This window comes from Orbicella faveolata, unplaced genomic scaffold (genome assembly GCF_042242905.1).
Source record: "Orbicella faveolata isolate gen_17 unplaced genomic scaffold, um_ofav_v1 contig_1, whole genome shotgun sequence".
Lineage (NCBI taxonomy): Eukaryota > Metazoa > Cnidaria > Anthozoa > Scleractinia > Merulinidae > Orbicella > Orbicella faveolata.
The window spans coordinates 17398428-17416320 of record NW_028301536.1 but is presented as its reverse complement, the minus strand read 5'-3'; the positions used below and the strand labels follow the sequence as shown (position 1 = coordinate 17416320).

The window sequence follows — 17893 nt, the reverse complement described above, 5'->3', positions numbered from 1 at the left end:
GATGAGGTGAGATGTAATCGAGATTCCATAACTTTTAAGAGGAATGCACCCGTATCGACATATCAGGATCCTGATTTAGCTCAGAGACGAAAAGAGCTCTGACGGAGAAGTAAGGGCTAAGAATAACAAGGACTTTTTTGTGGTTTTTGATTTATTCTCCTTAACCTCCGAGCTAAGGTTGCGTTTCCTGTTAACGCGTCAGCTTCAAATTAAAAGACCTCAACGCCAATGAAAGTACCTTTTATAGCGGAGCTCTGGCGGCCTGAAGGGCCGCCAAGCGGAGCCCCATACTCACATAGGAAAGAAAAGGAAACCCATGAGTTGATTTTCTCATGGTTATCATGGCTAGCGGTGTTAGGGACTTTAAACAACGACAACGCGGACGGCGACGGGAACGCCATAAGATCAGGGAAAAGCCAAAAGGTCCACCTCGCATGACTGGCGAGAAACGGGTTGACGTTCTGCGTTGGGGCTCGACGTGAGTGAAGCTCATTTCGCGTTGTTTGAAAACCTGAGATTTCGCTTTCGTTTCCTCTACTGTGTCAACGCTAAATAACCTGTGTTACTAATTTGGAGGAACTTTAATGCTTGTTTTCTCTTGTTATGTGAGATATTTCATTTACAAGGAACGTCGAGAAATCTAAAGCGAACTCAAGCCAGTCGGCGAACATGTGAGTACCGTGAAATATCTTTTTTTTGAAAGCTTATGTAAATAAAAACAACTTACACGAATTTCAATCGAAATTTTTCCTTTCAAGAAGTTTTCAAATGTCAAATGGCTCATTATGGTGAAATTCTAACACATTTAAAAGGGTAGACACCATTAAAACTTGTGTAGCTGTTTCCATTTTCAGTCGTAAGATCAGTGGTTTACTTAGATCTTTATCAGTCGGCACACTGATTTGTCGCGCCAGTCTGATTAAACATATGCTGATAATAAGTTCATTTAATTACTTCATTGTACAACTCAGCGAGAAGAGGCAAGTTGCGTTTGTGGAAGCGAAATTCGGACCGGCACTCGTCGTCTTCAAACCATCGAAGTTAAAATCAGGAAAGGAATCATAAGGTTGGTCGAGATCATTCGACCGGTTTAAATCGTACAAGAGTACAAGTTCGTCATCGTTTAACACACCTTCATCGTGGATTATCAAGAGTTGATTGCGAACTTCTTTCAATGAAGTCATCCTAGTTCATCCTGATAAGCAGAGGACGAATATCAATTACGCTGTGTCTCTATGTCCGACTCTGGTTAGCCAAATGTTGCAAAATTCAACAACTTGCACCTTCACATTCAACAACTTATATTTATGTTCAACAACATATATTTATATTCAACATTTTATATTTATATTCAACAATACGCATTTTCTTTCAACTTCAACCAAAATTCTTTTCATTCAACAAAAAAATTTGTTCAACTTCAACCAAAAATAATTTTATTCAACAACAATATTTGTACAACGTCAACCCAAATGATTTTCATTCAACAAAAATAATTATTCAGCTTCTACCAAAATCATTTTCATTCAACAACAATATTTGTTCAACTTCAACCACAATTACTTTTGTTCAACAATAATAATTATTCAACTTCTATCATGCATAGTGATCTAATAACATACCTTCTTTTATGACAAAGGTTTTGAAAGTTCCTGGACATTCAAGACATCATCATTCAACAAAATTCCCCGTCCCTCCCCCCGAACTACCCCGAACGCTGTCACAAATCCCTAGTATTTTGGGTTCCCAAAACACTGAAAGCGTAAAACTGATGCAACTGAAATCATCCACAATTCTGTTCAAAACCCATTTATCTTCTTACGAAGCTTTGTCTCAATAAATTAAAGCGTTCTTTAGCTTGATATAAACACAATACGTCTCTAAAAATAGTCGCAATTCATAACAGACTGTCTGATCCGAGTCCGCAGTTATAACGACCTACAAAACAGAATTCACACGCCAAAGATCCTTGTATGAACATGCGCTTGGTGCCGGACACGGAGTATTCTAAAAAACCTGTCCGGCTGCCGGACATGTAGCCACAGCGTATCAGTTATGTCAATAAGCTTGATAGTGCGGAAACCGCGGTTTCCGACGGTGCTGCTTAATGTTTGTGAATTCCCCCCACAACGGCGCTCTCTCCCCAGCCTTCTCACAGGTTTCGGCGTCCCCGTCGCCGTCCGCGTTCCCGCTGCTTAAAGTCCCTATTGTTCGTGACCGCTGACCAAGTGCTGGTTTTCGATTGGATCGCGGGCTCATGTCAGCTTAACTTGTTGAAAACAGGGCAGGATTGTTCCGAAGTCAGTTAACGCTAACCCAGGATTAAAAGTTAACTGAATTATAACTTTGTCTTCTATACAAATGTTTTTTGCTGCTTTGTTTTGTGTATTTGGTGATTATTAAAACTCAAAACAGAAGGCCAAACAATATACAGAAAACCTCACTGCAAAGTTACATGAAATCAAAATTCTACCTTTTCTTGGGTTAGCTTAATCGGGCTCTGAACAACCCGGCCCAGGAGCTACGCTTTCAGGCTGGCCTAAATCTATATATTACGACTGACACATCCAAGTAAGAGACGCGATAAAGAACACAACTAACGTACAGAAAAGGGTACGATCAATAGACACACTCGTACAAATGGCGTTTTGAGAACGAGGAACTTGAACGTCTGCAAACACCTGTTCTGACAGGATTTGGAATCCTCGAGCAGGATTCAGACTTTTGAATCGAAAAAGAGAAAAATGAGTAGGAAAAAAAATAGGATATCACCATAATGCTGCAATCATACGCTATAGAATGACATTGTAATACAACCCAACACCCTTTTTGAAATTCGCGATTACTTCATCATGCGTTTATTGTTGGAGCAAACCAGGGTGGTGAAAACTCAAGTAGGCTTCCATACGATTCATTTTGCTAAAAAAAAGAGACAAATTTTATAATTTGCAATGATAGACAGAATAAACAATTTTATTTTACAGCAACCTAGTAAGAAAATAGAACACTATTTTACATATTCACAAGCGTAATAGACTGGCGCAACTTCCTGTCAAACTTGCATACAACAACACTGCAAGGAAAGTGTTACAAAATGGTAAAAAAAGGTCTCTGAACCAGTCTCTCACTTCCTTTACCCATACGAAGAGACGGCATGAAAGACTGTTCCACATGAATAGAAAAAGAAAGTTTCATGAGAGAAGCCAGCTAGAGTAATAAAATTAATTGTAACACTTCCAAGTCTTCACTTTGCAAATTTACCAAAAAATTGCACCATCTAATCAACAGAATTCTCTATTTTCCTCTGAATTTGTCGTATTTTCTATTTACTATCCCAAAGCAGTGTCTATAATGACGCTGCTATCAAATGTTTAAGAATAGTATAAAAAATTCAAAATATCAAACAACTGTGTCATTCTTTTGTAAGTCATCTAGCAAGTCATGGAAAGCTGAATGAATTATCAGACGTCCTGGTTTGATAATCTACCACCGACCTGGGAAGTCATGCATTAGGAACAGGTGGAAAAAATGTAAGTTTTGTTTACCTACGAAACACCAGAGAGTTCTTGGGGACTTGCTGCATCGAGATTAAATTAGGAAGGTCAGTGTGAGTGTATAGATTTACAAGTCCTGGATATGAATCACATGAACATGATTTGTGGACAGAATGACTTGATGTGGAAAAGGGAACATAACAGTTGCGTACAATTTATCAACATTCGCAAAGTAGTCCAAAAAAATAAAATTGAGAACTATCGAAGGATTTGAACCCATGAATTCCAGTTAAGGTACAACGCCAAACAGGGAACCGGCAGGGTTGTGAAGTCATACATGACTAAAGACTTTCCGACACAGCTTTCTTCTTACGTAGCTTGTTAATCATGTGTGACTAACGCTGGTAAAAACTGAAAAATTCTGTGACTTGAAGACCTCAGTGAGGCATGAAGTGTCAAGTAACTACTAACATGACTATGGGCTGTGCACTTGGTTACAATAAGTTGAACGTTCACTCAACCTGTCATTCAATTCTACTCTGTACATTACAAAAGTATGCTACAGCAACATCTCCCTACGAAAAATTGCATGTGTGTTGTGTATATATAAAACAATCGTCATATGTTTGTACTTAACATCAAATATCGATGCATTGGTGAATCAATTCTTTTAAAGTTATATCACTTTCCACAGTCATGTGAAGGGTCACCACTTTGACTAAAACAAAATTGTTTCTTGCAGTGCATCATCATATGTTTTTATGCCCTGGGCACACAAACTTGCAATTATTTAAAACAATAGTTTAGCTACGTTTAGAATTCTTGACAAAGGTCGTGTAAAATTCTTTGTGCCATCTGAAACTCCACAAGGGCCCAGCCATGGCACCCAGATGACAGAAAAGGTGCCATCAGGTCTTCTGTAAACGCCAGCTGGGGCCACATGGCGGCAACCTCCCAAGGCTCCATTTGGAGCATCATGAGGACTAGAAGTGGCAACAGATCCTCTGCATTCACTGCTGCAGCAAAACTGTCTTTTCCACTTCGCATTCGTAGCTCCTGTACAGCATTGGTGATTTTCCGGAGGGAAGAGGTCAAGCATTTCAGCTTGTTTAGGGGGCTTGTGACCTTGAAAATGTCTCTCATGTTCTGCAGTGCTGGACCAAAGTGATCTTCAAATGTTTCTCCACAAACTCTACTATCCTGTTTGCCAACATCACCTTGGCTTTTTGAAAGTGTTCTCTCTAGCGTGGCTTTATGAGGCTGGCCATTTTCATCCTCATTTGTGTCTTTGTTTGTCTCCCATAGATCAATGATCTCACCCATGGTTAATCCCATGTCGCCTGCTGGTGCACTAGAACTGAGGACAGTCTCCACCCTAGGCTTGGCCTTCGGACGGCTTGTATCAGGTTCGTCAAGGGGTGGCTGACCTCCCTCTGCAGTTATGGTTTTTGAGCGATTACGAATAGCGCTAATGCACAAGCTCCGAAATGAATCAACATTTTGTGGCAAGTCACCTCCGAAGAGGCTGTCCATACCATTTCGTGTTACCTCCTCTTCAACGAAGTCATCCATATCATCAATCATGTCGTAAGAACCACTCAGGCCTGTAGCTGTCTGTTCTAGTAGAGTGCCATTCATGTAAGCCTCTGTGAATGGTCGAAGGTGGCCTTCGTCGACACTTGTCTGGTAAGTGCGTTGTTCAAAAAGCTCCAGCCACCACTCGTCTTTCATCTGTAAATTCAGTAACTTTATCGGCAGTCTTCGGAGCCTTTGTACATCCCGTTCAAGTTTATCCACGTGCTGATGATAAGCAAGCTCATAGACACAAGCCAAAAATGCGTGCCCTTTGTCGTAGAAACATTGCTCATAGCAAAGCCTTATTTTGTTCTTGAACTGTACGTCCTTGTTATTGAAAAAATCGGACAAGAACTCTGTTGCAGTGTCTAGCTGCTTAGCAATTTCCGTTTGTAAAAACTGCAATTTGGGTCTGTGATACTCCACCGCAAAGTCCTCCAAGCCGTACATTTCGTACTGATTTGGACCAGGTTTCCCAAAGGGCGAACAGGAAGGAGTGAACTCGGCAAAGCTGCCATTTCTCCCAGCCTCGACGAGCTCTTGACAGAGGGCGTGGATCCTCAGGCAAAATTGTTTGAAGTGGTTTCCAACCGGGTGTTCTTCATTGTTAACCAAAGTAGCAATTCTTTCACCCAGCCTCTGCCATTCCGGCTTCCAAACTCCTTCGAGCACTGTCAAATTTAACAAAGGACAAAGTTATACAAGGGTAGACGTTTTATGATACAACAGTAGTAAGTGGGTGTCATAGACTGCGAGCAGTCTCTTTTTTGGTCGAACATATTTGAGAAAGTGCGCACAACATGTGATCGTGCAAGCGTGACTGCGAGCGTGACATGTGAGCGGCGCCGCGAGTAGCTACTTTCGCACGTGACGCTCGCACGCTTACGACCGCTCACTTGTGTTGCGTCCGGCTTCTCTGCGTTTTTCCCCACGGATTTCGAGCAAAAGATAGCCTACTCGTAGTCTGTGGGTGTCCTTTAACAAGGTTCAACAACTGTATTTAATCTACAAAACAACACCTGTATTACTAGTTGCATTAAATAATTCACTTCAGTGATCCATATATAATCAGAAGATTCAGTATTTTTGTTGGATGAGTTTCCCAGCTTACCATCAGTGGCACGTGATCCTAACGCATTAGCGTCATTAGCATCAGTGTAGCCCTTTTCCATCAGCTCTTCCACGGCAGACTGCAACATTTCTCTTACACTCAAAGCGCAGTTCTTTAACACAAACAAACAAATAAATAAATAAAGTGATATCCGAAAATAAATTAAGGTCATTTCGCTGCATGGCTAGATCGTTCCGAGTCATTTCGCTCCAATCAAAAGTTAGATCGCTCCACACAGGTAACCGAGTTTGGCTTGGCAGTGGATGAAAGAACCAGGAATAATCTATATGCGCGTTGGAGCGAACTGACTTGGAGCAGCTTGGACCGATCTAACCATGGAGCGAAGTGCCTTTTTGTGGTGGTGAAGATTGAAAAGTGTAGTTTTGAGAAACTGTACCTTTAAGTTTAGCGCAAGTACGCTGTAGGCTAAGTTCTGGGTGGATGTACAGTTTCTTTGTGGTATAGCAGTTTTAAGGGCGAAGTGTAATTCTGAGGCTAAACGTGTGGTTTTGTGGCGGAAGAATAGTTTTGAGGTCATATGGGCCGGGATTACATGTACGTTTCGAAAAGGATACGACGGTTTGGGCTGGAAGTGCAGTTTTTTGGGCAAAGCGTTGTTTTGAGGTGGAACGTTGCAGTTCACTAGTAGAAGGGAGCTTTCAAATGGATGCAAAAGTTTGGGAAAAGTTAATTTTTGGGTGGAAGATAAAAAGGGAATGCAGAATTGAAACAGAAGTGTCCTTGTGGACACTCAACTTTGAGGTACATGTGGAAGTGTGGGTTTAAGGTGGGATTGTAGATTCGACCTTTAACTTCTAAAGGTGCATGAGTGGAAGTACAGAACAACTGTACTTAAATTGAGATGGACATGCTCTGAGGAATAGTAGACGTTTGAGGTTGAAATTTAGTTTCAAATAGTTTTGCAGTGAAATTCAGTTTTACTCTAGTGTGTGTCGATGTGCAGTGTTGCACTAAATGCACATGTAGAAGTGCAGGTTTGACGTTTAAAGTGTAGGTTCCAAATGGTAGTACAGTGGTGAGAAGAAAGTGCATTTTTTAACTGGAACCCAAGAGCATTTTACACATTACCTTCTGTTCCAGAAATCTGTTGCGATTTTCTTTGAGAACAAAAAGTTTCTCCCTTTCCTCGAGATACTGCTGCAGCAAGTAATGCCCAACAACAATTGCTCCTTTGACATTTGCAGCCTGAAAGATCATTATAATTGTTCATAACCAAGAAATTAATTTTAAAATAGTACCATGTACATTCATGTAATTTGGATTACTGAGCAGTACAATGTATAAAGAGTACCAGAACTGTTCAACTGTGGGTGTTTTGTCCATTGCATGTGAACATCTACATTACATAACAAGGCAGGAAAAAAATTCAAATACACTTGCCCCCACTGAAAATAATATTACTCGCCGACGTAGCGGCCAGTATGACAATCAGAGGACAAACTCGAACAAAGTATGCTTGAATTCCTAACTAATCTATGCTTTCAACTCATTGGTTAACTAATCTTGCAGACTTAAGTTTTGAAAAAGCTTCTGACCAGAAATCATCATTTATCAAGCTGACATTTTCATTCAGACTCACAAGAGTACTAACAGGGCCTAATTTCGCTTGTCCACTGGACCAACAAACTTCCATTTTCACTTGCCCAAGAGCAAAAATAAAATTTACTTGCCCCGGCAATCAGACCTGAGTTTTTTAACTGCCCTGCATAATGCAAATAATTAAGATAATTTAAGATGACATAGGATTGCGGATAAAAATATGAAGCAATAAGGGAAAGTTCCCCGAATGGACAGAAGGAACACCAGTATGGTAAACAAATGTATTGCCTGACAACCATTTTTCCCGAAGTAAGTTTGCCTGGACTACAAGTTTGTTTGCAAAGACTGAAAGTTTAAAACAAGGTGTGTTAATTTCTCTTTGTTTAAGTTAACTGAGTGAAAAAGACAACATTTTGGGCATAATGAAACAAAACTACAGAGAACATGTTTCTTCTGTGTTCATTAATCCATCAAACACAGAGCTTGACAGTCAGGGTAAATAACCATCAGTCCACTGGCGAGCTCGCCTTGGGTGAACTGGCATACACTATATGTAATGAGGGGAAACAACACAATTCACCACCAGTACCATACCTGATGAGTGGCACTGGAAATGAGTTCTCTGGCCATGAGAAGCGCTACGAGTTTTCCTTGTTTTTCATCTCTCTTTTGTCTGGCTGCACTCAGCTGTTCACTGAATGCAGCACATGATTTCTGTGACAACATGTCTTTAGCATGTTGCACTAGATCTTGAGCCTTGTCAATCTGCAAAATAGGTTTTCGTTCACTGCTTAGAACTACACATGTATACATAACAAGTATTCTGTTATTTGTTATAGTAAGTTGCCATCCCCTTACAGGGAGAATAAAGTGGCTGAACTTTTACAGTAAAACTGTAATAAGGGGGTGCATGTACATGTAGGGTGGGGACCAGTTGGCAAGATTTGATGAATAGTCCCTGTTATATACAGTGACCCCTCTGTGGGCTCTGTGGGCTCTATGTTACCTACCCCTCCCTCCAAAATCTTAAGTGTTTGGTTGAATCCCCCTCTCCTCAAAAAAACAAAAAACTGACTATAAACTGTATAGACTTAAAGAAATCACAGAAATGGAATGAATAAATTCATCTTTGACTTTCCACAAGTGCATTTTGGATGAAGAGACAGAAATCCATTTTACTTCTATACATGTACGCATGTACCTGTTGCCGTAATCTTGGTTCTTCCCTGCTAACATCCTCAAGAAGCAGGTCAAGAAATCCCTTTGAGCACCATCCCTTGTTGATGAATCCTTCTAGGTCAGGAAGGAATTGAGTCCGTAAGTCCTCCATCTGTAACTCACAAGCATCAATGGTTTTGCATTCCTCTATAACCTTTCTATCTAACATCTGGATGTTCAAGGCCTGTTTTTCTCTTGCATTTGTGACTTTGTCCAAGTCATCTTTACATAAGGTTATCTTTGGCAGGATGTAGCAGTGCAGCATACGAAGAAGGCACTGTTCATAATCTTCATCAGAGGGTTGGGAGATTCCATTCTGAGATTAACCAAGTGAACAATATTTTAATACATTAGATTACTCATTATTGATAAAACATAAAAATAATGGATAGCTAATGGAGAATGAAATGAATCATCTCACGTCCTTTCTTATCTAAACTACACTAAACAACCAATAAGGTAAAGGTAAAGTCTGTATACGAGCCAAGTGGCCCATCAGCCCGGAGCTTATCCTGGTTTCTGTAGCATGAAGCGACTAGGAGTATTTCTACTCCCCCCTGGATGGGATGTTAGTCCATCGCAGGGTTACCCCCAGCATTAAGTTCGCCAGAGCCCATTTATACACCTGGGTGGAGAGAGGCACTGTGAGAGTAAAGTGTCTTGCCCAAGAACACAACACAATGTCCCCGGCCAGGGCTCGAACCCGGACCGCTCGATCCGGAGACGAGCGCACTAACCATGATGCCACCGCGCCTCCCAAAAGAACCGATAACTGAACCAGAATTTTATAAAGAATGCATTGTGACATGGACCCTTTTAAGCGAGGACATCCCCTCCTCATCCTCTGAAATAGCAAATCAAGTTATATGGAACAATCAGTTCATTTGCATTGAATCTAAGTCAATTTATAACAGTAGGCTGATTGATCTTGGAATTGTAAGAATTGGAGACCTCTACGACAAACGGAGAGAGTTCAAGTCGAACATGGAACCATTATATTCAACTCTCTCACCAGTTGAACATTCTCTACTTCTTAGTCTCTTCAATGCTTTTCCAGAGGAATGGCGCAAAATATTAAAAACAAATTAAAACTCTATCTTCTCAAAAACTCATGATCTAATCCAAACTGATTTCAATTTCCGTACCGAAGAGAAAAAAGTCAATTTCCAAAATCTTAAATCAAAGTAATTATATGACAGTTTTGTTTCTAAGATATCCAGTATACCAACAGCGCAAAAGAAATATAACGAAGCTTTCAGCTCGCACACATCCCAGTTAGACTGGGAAAAGATATATCTACTGCCTTTCAAAACAACATTGGATACTAACTGTAAATTAGGAGAATTCCAACATAAAATATTAAACAGAATCTTATACACAAACAAGATGCTGTTTAAGTTTAACCCATTGACTCCTGGAGCTCTTTACCAAAAATGCATTTTTTGGACATTTTGGAGATTTTCTGGCTGGATATGGGCCAAATTAGCTCAATCTACTCAAAAAGGCATTTGCAACATGACAGCATGCCTTTCTTTCCACTAGCATCGTGTTTTACGACATGTTTGCTCAGGCATGCACAGAAATCAAAATTTTGAGATCTAGACGAGAAAGTAACCTACCTCTTTCGGCTTTTCCATTTTTTTATTTTTTATTTTTTCACCTTTCCTTTTTCTCCTTTTCTTTTGTTTTTGCTGCAGTGATTGACTTTCTACTGGGCTTGCTTCCAGTATAAAACATTCTGAGAAAGCATCATCGAGACAGGCAATTTTTGCCATGGAGTAGCCATGTGTAGGGGCAGGAAATTATGCTCTGAGTTTTTCACTCAACTTTTTGAGCATTTTTGTGCACATCTCAGGCTTCATTGGGCCGATCTCTCTGATCTGGGTATCAATGGAAAGACCTTTTCCGCCTGCAGAAGTTGAGCATAGATGACACCAATTTTGGTCAAGGGTGATGACATCAGAAGTGGAAGAAAGGCCAAGGCTTGTCACGGCCGGTTATAGCCAGCACAGGAGTCAATGGGTTAAAAAATAGATTCTCCCTTATGCGATTTTTGTGAAAAGGAGTTGGAGACCATAGAACATCTATTTTTCCATTGTACAAAAGTGTGCATGTTTTGAGATGATTTAAAGGTTTTACTTAATTCTTTAAATATAACTATTAGGTTTGATATCAAGGATGTTCTCTTTGGGATTTTAGATACAGATAATATAAGCATTCTAGTCAACTACATCCTTCTTGAAAGTAAATATTTTATTTACCACTGTAAGTTAAATAAGCGCTCTTTATGTAGTAGACTGTTAGTCGATAAATTAAAAAAAAAACGTTTCAAACCAAATGTTTTATTGCGGAAAAAAACAAAATCCATTTCCACAATAAAAAATGGAAACCTTTACTCCCATTAATAAAACCGTAGCTGTTATCCAAACTTCGTTTTCTAAGATTCCCTTAATTACTCTTTATTTTAAGTTCAAGTTGAATAAGTTATGTAATACTTGTAGTGTAGTGCAGTGTTTTTTTTTTTCTTTGTAGTTTCTAATTAAGGTAATTGTAAGTTTAAATGTTCTAATTATGTTTGTATGTATTGATCTGTATGTTCTTGCACTATACCTGTAAAAGAAAATAAATAAATGAAATACAACAAAAATGTCCTCTTTTATTACTGTTTACACGCACTAAGCAAGCTTCTTCTCTGCATCTTCTCGTCCATTTCATGTTCATTGAGGCCATTTTGTCATTGCCAACAAGATTGAGTTATATACAAATAAGGAAATGGATGGACGAGTCGAGTTAGACTGGGATTAAAAGGTTTCCGCATCAAAAGAAACAAAATAAAACCTCAATGTTTTGGTTGACCTTTATTACGGTGTTGTTCGCCAACTTTGCAGAAGGATCGGCAAGGATAACATTCAATCTAAACTGAGCATTCGCCTGTTAAAATAACATCACTAAAAGTATCACAAAATGTTGAGTGTTGCACTCGCTTCGGCTTGTTGGCAGTACTTTGCTCCGCTCCCATCCTCCAGCCATAGTTTCCACTGTATCCGCCCAACAGTTTTCGGTCATACTTCAATGTTAAATCTTACTAAAGTATTGGTGTAAATACAAGAGCCAAAAGTTTGTCTGTTGCTTGCATTTCTTCATCGATGGCGTTAAAAGTGCTTGGCAAGCTGGTTGCTTCTTTCTTCCTTGGGTAATCACACAGACTACCGGTCTCTTTGTGTCATTTCAGAAAAAGACTCCGTAACTGTCCTTGAAGTTACAAAATGTACCATCTTCCCATTTTTTTCAATTAACTGGACTGACATTTTCACTACGAAAATGTAAGTTTATTGTTTGTATTCTCACAGAAGGAGACAGTTTCAACCGAGTGTCGCTAATCCCTTGGAAGCATTCTTGTAACTGAGTTCTTGGAATAATCGTTCTTCTGGACGAGGTCTGAGAACGCTTACCAATGGAATGCTAACAGAATGGGAACACAACAGTGCAGAATGGATAGAGAACGGATATGGAAGGGATACGGAACAGATAAAGAACAGGAATGGGGGCGCCTGTGGAGCGGCAACGGAATGCATTCTGTCAGGCCTTCCCTGTTGGGTTTCTTCTGATTGGCAAATGTAATCAGAGCTTTTTTCCTCATAAAACAGAAACATTGTTCCATATTAGTGATAAAGCAGCTGCCTTACAACCCCACAAGCACACATTTTGAAGAGACTGATTATTTTGAAGTAGTTTTTCTCCTAAAACAGCAACAAAAATAAAACACCATTTCATCTGTGACCATTTTTTAACCTCCAGGCATTCCAACCTAATATAGGCGAAGAGCCCAGAAACTTCATGTAGTTCCTGGTTACTAAGCTACGGACTTTCCATGAGTGCAACAAGGAAATCTGAATGTAAAATGGCAACGCAAAATGAGGTAAAATGCACTATGGAAAACTACGTAAATGAAGAAATACCTGTTAACAAATACCATTAAAAGATCAAGCATATAATATTATCAAAGTTGACGAAAATGTTGTGCATTGCATCAAAGAGCCTATATTGTGGGTAATACTTTTTGTTCCACTGTTGTCCGGACTTCATCATCAGTTTTGTTAATTGCTGAAATTTTCGCATAATCCAGTGTGTTTTCCGCATAAATGACACATTCCTCTGCACTTTTCCCCCAAAATTTCTGCATAATTTGTTATTTTTTCCGTACCCTGTCAGATGGCATAAGGACTATATGCTATAAATACAATATAAACATCCCAGGGGTTCATGACTCCCTTATTTGGGCTATATGGGGACCTTCCGCTGCACAGGGTATGGTTTTTTGGTCTCGTTGTCCTGAACAGGGTATATAATTTTACTCGCCTCTGTCCTAGACAGGGTCAGAACCTGTCCTAAACAGGGTATGGTATATTAGGAGCCAAGAGACGTTAACCGGCCGTTACAAGGTCATCAATCAACATCAGATCATTTTCTTGACAAGAATGCTATTGTTGTCGGAAAAAATTTTTTTCCACTTATCAGTGTTATAACTAGCGTGCATTGACAGAATAGATCGTACCGGTAGGTCTAGTTACTTTGTGTTTCTTTGCCCAGTACACAGGGTAGGGTTTCTAGAGCCTTTTTGTCCTAAACAGGTTGACGATTTCAAACCCTTAGCAGTACCCCTATACACAAACATGGGTCAAGTTACCCCCTCCCCCGCAGGATACATATTCATGTCTTATATAGTTTTTAAATTTTAATAGCACTATACATCTGTAGAAGCCTTCAAAGTAAAACATACCTCTTCTTGACCAGCTGGGCAAATGATTTTTCCAGCCAAAACAAACAGTTCATCAATGTCCGCATCATAATCATAACATTCTCCTTCCATATAAAAGGTTTGCTGATTGGGCAAGTCAGGGTCTAAGGAATAACCAAACAGGCATTACAAATATATCACTTAACATGTAAATCCCATCGTTATGACAACAATAGCAGATCTAAGGGTCTAGGGAGGGGACCATGCAGAGAGCCCCCTTCTCTTTTGATTCCTTACAGTATGGCTGAAATTTTTTAAAGGGCAGAAGGATCAAGAATCATCCTCCTTGCCAGAGCAAGACAGGTCTTCCTATCCCCTGTCCCACAAGCACCCAATTTTGAGCACCACCAGATTAGGCATTGTGCCATACAGAGTTTTGCTAAAGAAAAATTAGGAATTTCTTAACCAAAATATTCTTTTCATTTTTTTCCTAAGACCATTTCCTGACCTGTGGCAACCCTGTTTAATAAAACTACATGATTTGGCTATATATGGAAGCTTGTTTATTGTAAGTTAACTGATGGTTTCACAACATTTGCCAACTTGTTACAAGCCTCTAAAGATGATTTGCCTGTCTCCTTTACAACTGAATTACAGGAGACCAGAGATGTAAAGCTCTAATACCAAGATCTTCTAGATCTTATAACCGTGCTTTTAAAATTTAACTGTTTTCTTAGCACTACAACTGCAATGCAGTGCACATTACAAAGTAGTCCTTGATGATTCATTGATTACTGTAGACACCACATCACTTGATCAACACAAAGTGTATTATTGCACCATCAGTTGTAGCTGTTGTGAAATCTCTGATAACCTAATGGTCTTAATCTGGAACTTCCTTCGGGATATGTACGGGCATGAATGATATAAACAATACAATAATAACACTATTAACAACAGCTTGCTTTCTTAAAAGTAATTGGTTTTAGCAAAGTAGTCACATGAGTCACATAATTCAAGAATTAACATTATCCACGACTATCTTTAGTACGGTGGTTATTTCCCTACCAATGATGCAATCCTTGCATGTTCTGACAGGTTCTTTGCTTGGCTTGCAAATATTTAATTTTCCTTCTGATCTCTGAACTTGCTTCAATAAAACAGCATGGCAATTCACTTCTCTTGTCTCAAAATACGAAAAATACTTGGAAAACTAAAAAGACTGTCCCCCCGGGCAAAATAAACTTGCAAAGTAAACACCATCTTTTTTGTCACGTAGCAAAAGAGAGAGCTGCAACGTCAGCGCATTCCATGGCTGACATAATAACTTTTTTAGTGGATTTATTATTCCCTTTGAATCCAATGCTTTGATAAAACCAAAAGAAAATATATTTTACACACAGTAAGAAAAACAATGTCCGTAACATTGTCCGTGTATTAATGTTTCAAGAGCTTTTTGTGAATAAACATCACAGGTTGCATGAATTAAAAATTTGGCTGAGAGGAAGTTTGGGTCTCGTCACCGACAAAACGAAAAAAAAAATAAAAAAATAAAAAATAAACAATGCAGAGAACATGAACAGTGCTCAGCCCATGGCTGCGTGGTTAAAAAATCAAGGAGGCTCGTTAATAAGCAAGCACCCAGCATTTCTGCCTTTGCACCTTTAACTGTTACCTCAAGTATTTTTTCTTGTGAAACTTTATAAGTATAACTTTATACTGTGTCTCCCAAAATCCAATTCCCACGTCCATGTTGTAGGAGGTGAAAACAGGCAAAGTAGGGGATTGCTAGGCAGAGTGATGCATGGTGATGGATTAATCTTCCCGAGCTGCTACAGTAGCCATGAAGGCCTGCCTGGATCTACCCTGAAACGTGCTGGTTAACGGGGACCCTGGTGAAGCTGACTGAGCCAATCATCCACCAGTGGATACAAATGATTACAGAAACGGAGACAATACTGAGTATGACCAGCCCGACTCGTGACGGGGTCTCTTCCGTGAGCCATATGACACCATCTGGCGAAACCCTGCCAGGAGCCAGATGGATGAGATCTCTTCTGACGATGAAGGCTATAACAAAGATTGGGATCTGGAATGTACATACCATGTACGATACAAGTAACGCCGCACAAATGGCAAACGAAATGCGCCGCTATGACATTGCAGTGCTTGGCAGATATGATTCAAGCAGATGGAATGGATAGCGAGAATGTATTCCAGCAGAGATCGCTAGGAGCAAATGGAATTGGATTGGCCACACATTGCGGAAAACAATATCTGATACAACCAGACAGGCCCTTGAATGGAATCTGCAGGGTAAAAGGAAGGTAGGAAGACCACTGAAAACCTGGAGGAGATCAGTGGAAGAGGGGCTTAAAGAAGCCAACATCACTGGACTACGGTAAAAAGAACAGCCGCGAACAGAGTCCGCTGACGCAGCATTGTAACCACCCTTTGTTCCACCAGGAACGTAATAGCCTAACTACCTTTAACTGTTACCTTAAGTATTTTTTTCTTGTGAAACTTTATAAGCTCTCTTCCTGTCTGTGAAATTAGGTAACAGCTGGCTCTCAGAGAAAGCACCATTTTGCCAAGCCTATGTTAAAGTACTAAGTACCTTGTAAAGTTCCAAATTTGACAGGGTGCCTGGAATAAAGCCCTAAGTGACTTTTGGAAAATTTTGAGTTAGCTAGGATTGAAATACCTCCCAGCAATTTTCACAGTTTACTTTGGGTTTTTATCATGTCTTAAAATAACTAGTTCTTTAATACTAGTTCTTTTAAGACAATAATTAATACCAGAATGATCTATGAAAATTGCTGGGAGATATTTCAATTGTAGCTACCTTGAAAATTTCCAAAAGTCACTTAGGGCTTCATTTCAGGCACCCCTTCATCTAATCACTTTCAAGAATACTCTGAAAGTTGTCGCACCACAATGATACTATCATTTAATTCTAAAAACAAATTTTAAGATCAAGCCTGTGCACCAACATGTCATATCATTTGGGTGTGAGTCACAGGTGTTACAAAATACATTCTTCATGAAAAAATCAATGATAAACCCAGTTATGTACACAACTTAAGCAGCGTGTGTATGTACATGTAACTACGATGATCAGGAAAAGAAGAGAGACAGGAAGAGAAAAGGAAATCTGCATGCAGGTCCTCTTTTAATGTTTTCCTGTTGTTTAATTAGTTTAACTAACCTTCACAATGACTTCCAGTGGACCAACTAACTATCCTTCTTCCACAGTCTACTGAGACAGACTCCAGCACAAGAACTTTAAACCAAATGGCAGGCTCCAATCTTGATACATTTGCACAGGACTTCCGTGTCAATCCATTACCAATACAGGGGCAAAACCCATCTTGAAGGTGGACATCAGTTACCCAGCGCCTCTGATGTCCATCTTTGAGATATATATGCATCCTGGTTATCAGCTTTGCGTATGTCTAAGTGGAAGAAATTTTTTATACACCCATTAAATTATTCTAAGCCTACTGTATCAGTATGCTCTAAAGTTGTAAATACTTCGAGAGTGATAAATATACATGTAATTAAGTTTTACTATTTATCACGTCATATGTGTGAGGGACAAAGAAAAATCAAAGTCCCTCACAGTCTTTGAACCCACAAGCTATCTAATGTGGTACGGAGCAATAATTGTGAGCAAACGTTAGGCACAAAATTGTCAAATTGGTAAAACGTTAACGCAACATCAGCTTCGAATGAATAAGTTAAGTTACAGTACCTGCATTACATCATTGGATTACGTTCAGATTAATGACTTGTTAAGCGTTTAACGTCTCTAGAACTCCAGAGGTACTTGTATTTGATTTACAATGAGTTCATTTAAGCGATCTCACCTTTATTTCTCAATCTTCCAGGACTTAAACGATGTTTTTCTTAATGACCTTGTGCATATTTGGCAAGTTGTTGCCTGCTGGTGAAGATTGTATGACGAGTTTCCGGGGTCTTCTCAGCGCATTTCCTCGTTTGATCAACTCCTATCAAAGGGCAAATTCGCAGCGTTCTCAGTAGATATCAAAGGACGCAAAACGACACTAAAAAAGACCAGAAACTGCAATCGCTTTCAATGTCCGTCTGCACGGAAGTATCCCAAAATGCGACACAAATTGCTGAAATATTTGATTTTGTCTTGCAAGGATTCATGGGAAATATTCACAAATTTCG

At 39.6% G+C, this 17893-nt stretch overlaps 1 protein-coding gene across 2 annotated transcripts; it reads right to left on the bottom strand.

Annotated features, from left to right (window-relative positions):
- Positions 1–2937: 2937 nt before the first annotated feature.
- LOC110045674 (uncharacterized) lies at positions 2938–17837 on the bottom strand. Of its 2 annotated transcripts, none has more exons than XM_020751278.2 (8): positions 17566–17837; positions 16905–17151; positions 13739–13860; positions 8942–9274; positions 8335–8505; positions 7270–7386; positions 6181–6292; positions 2938–5740 (listed from the first exon to the last, which is right to left on the bottom strand). In XM_020751278.2, the coding sequence occupies exons 2-8, from the start codon at positions 17125–17127 to the stop codon at positions 4308–4310; spliced, it is 2511 nt and encodes an 836-aa protein (XP_020606937.2). In that variant the 5' UTR covers positions 17128–17151; positions 17566–17837; the 3' UTR covers positions 2938–4307. The 2 variants fall into 2 exon arrangements, with proteins under 2 accessions (XP_020606937.2, XP_020606939.2); XM_020751280.2 differs by lacking the exon at positions 17566–17837 and adding an exon at positions 15372–16005 and having other exon boundaries at positions 16905–17032.
- Between the last annotated feature and the right edge of the window lie 56 nt (positions 17838–17893).

Bases quoted from the DNA above. Each gene is read 5' to 3' on its own strand.
- LOC110045674 (XM_020751278.2), bottom strand. From the start codon at position 17,127: ATGCATATATATCTCAAAGATGGACATCAGAGGCGCTGGGTAACTGAT. The intron at 9,275-13,738 runs GTATGTTTTACT...GGTTAATCTCAG, and splicing joins GCCCAGCTGGTCAAGAAGAG to AATGGAATCTCCCAACCCTC. The intron at 8,506-8,941 runs GTACATGCGTAC...CCTATTTTGCAG, and splicing joins AACCAAGATTACGGCAACAG to ATTGACAAGGCTCAAGATCT.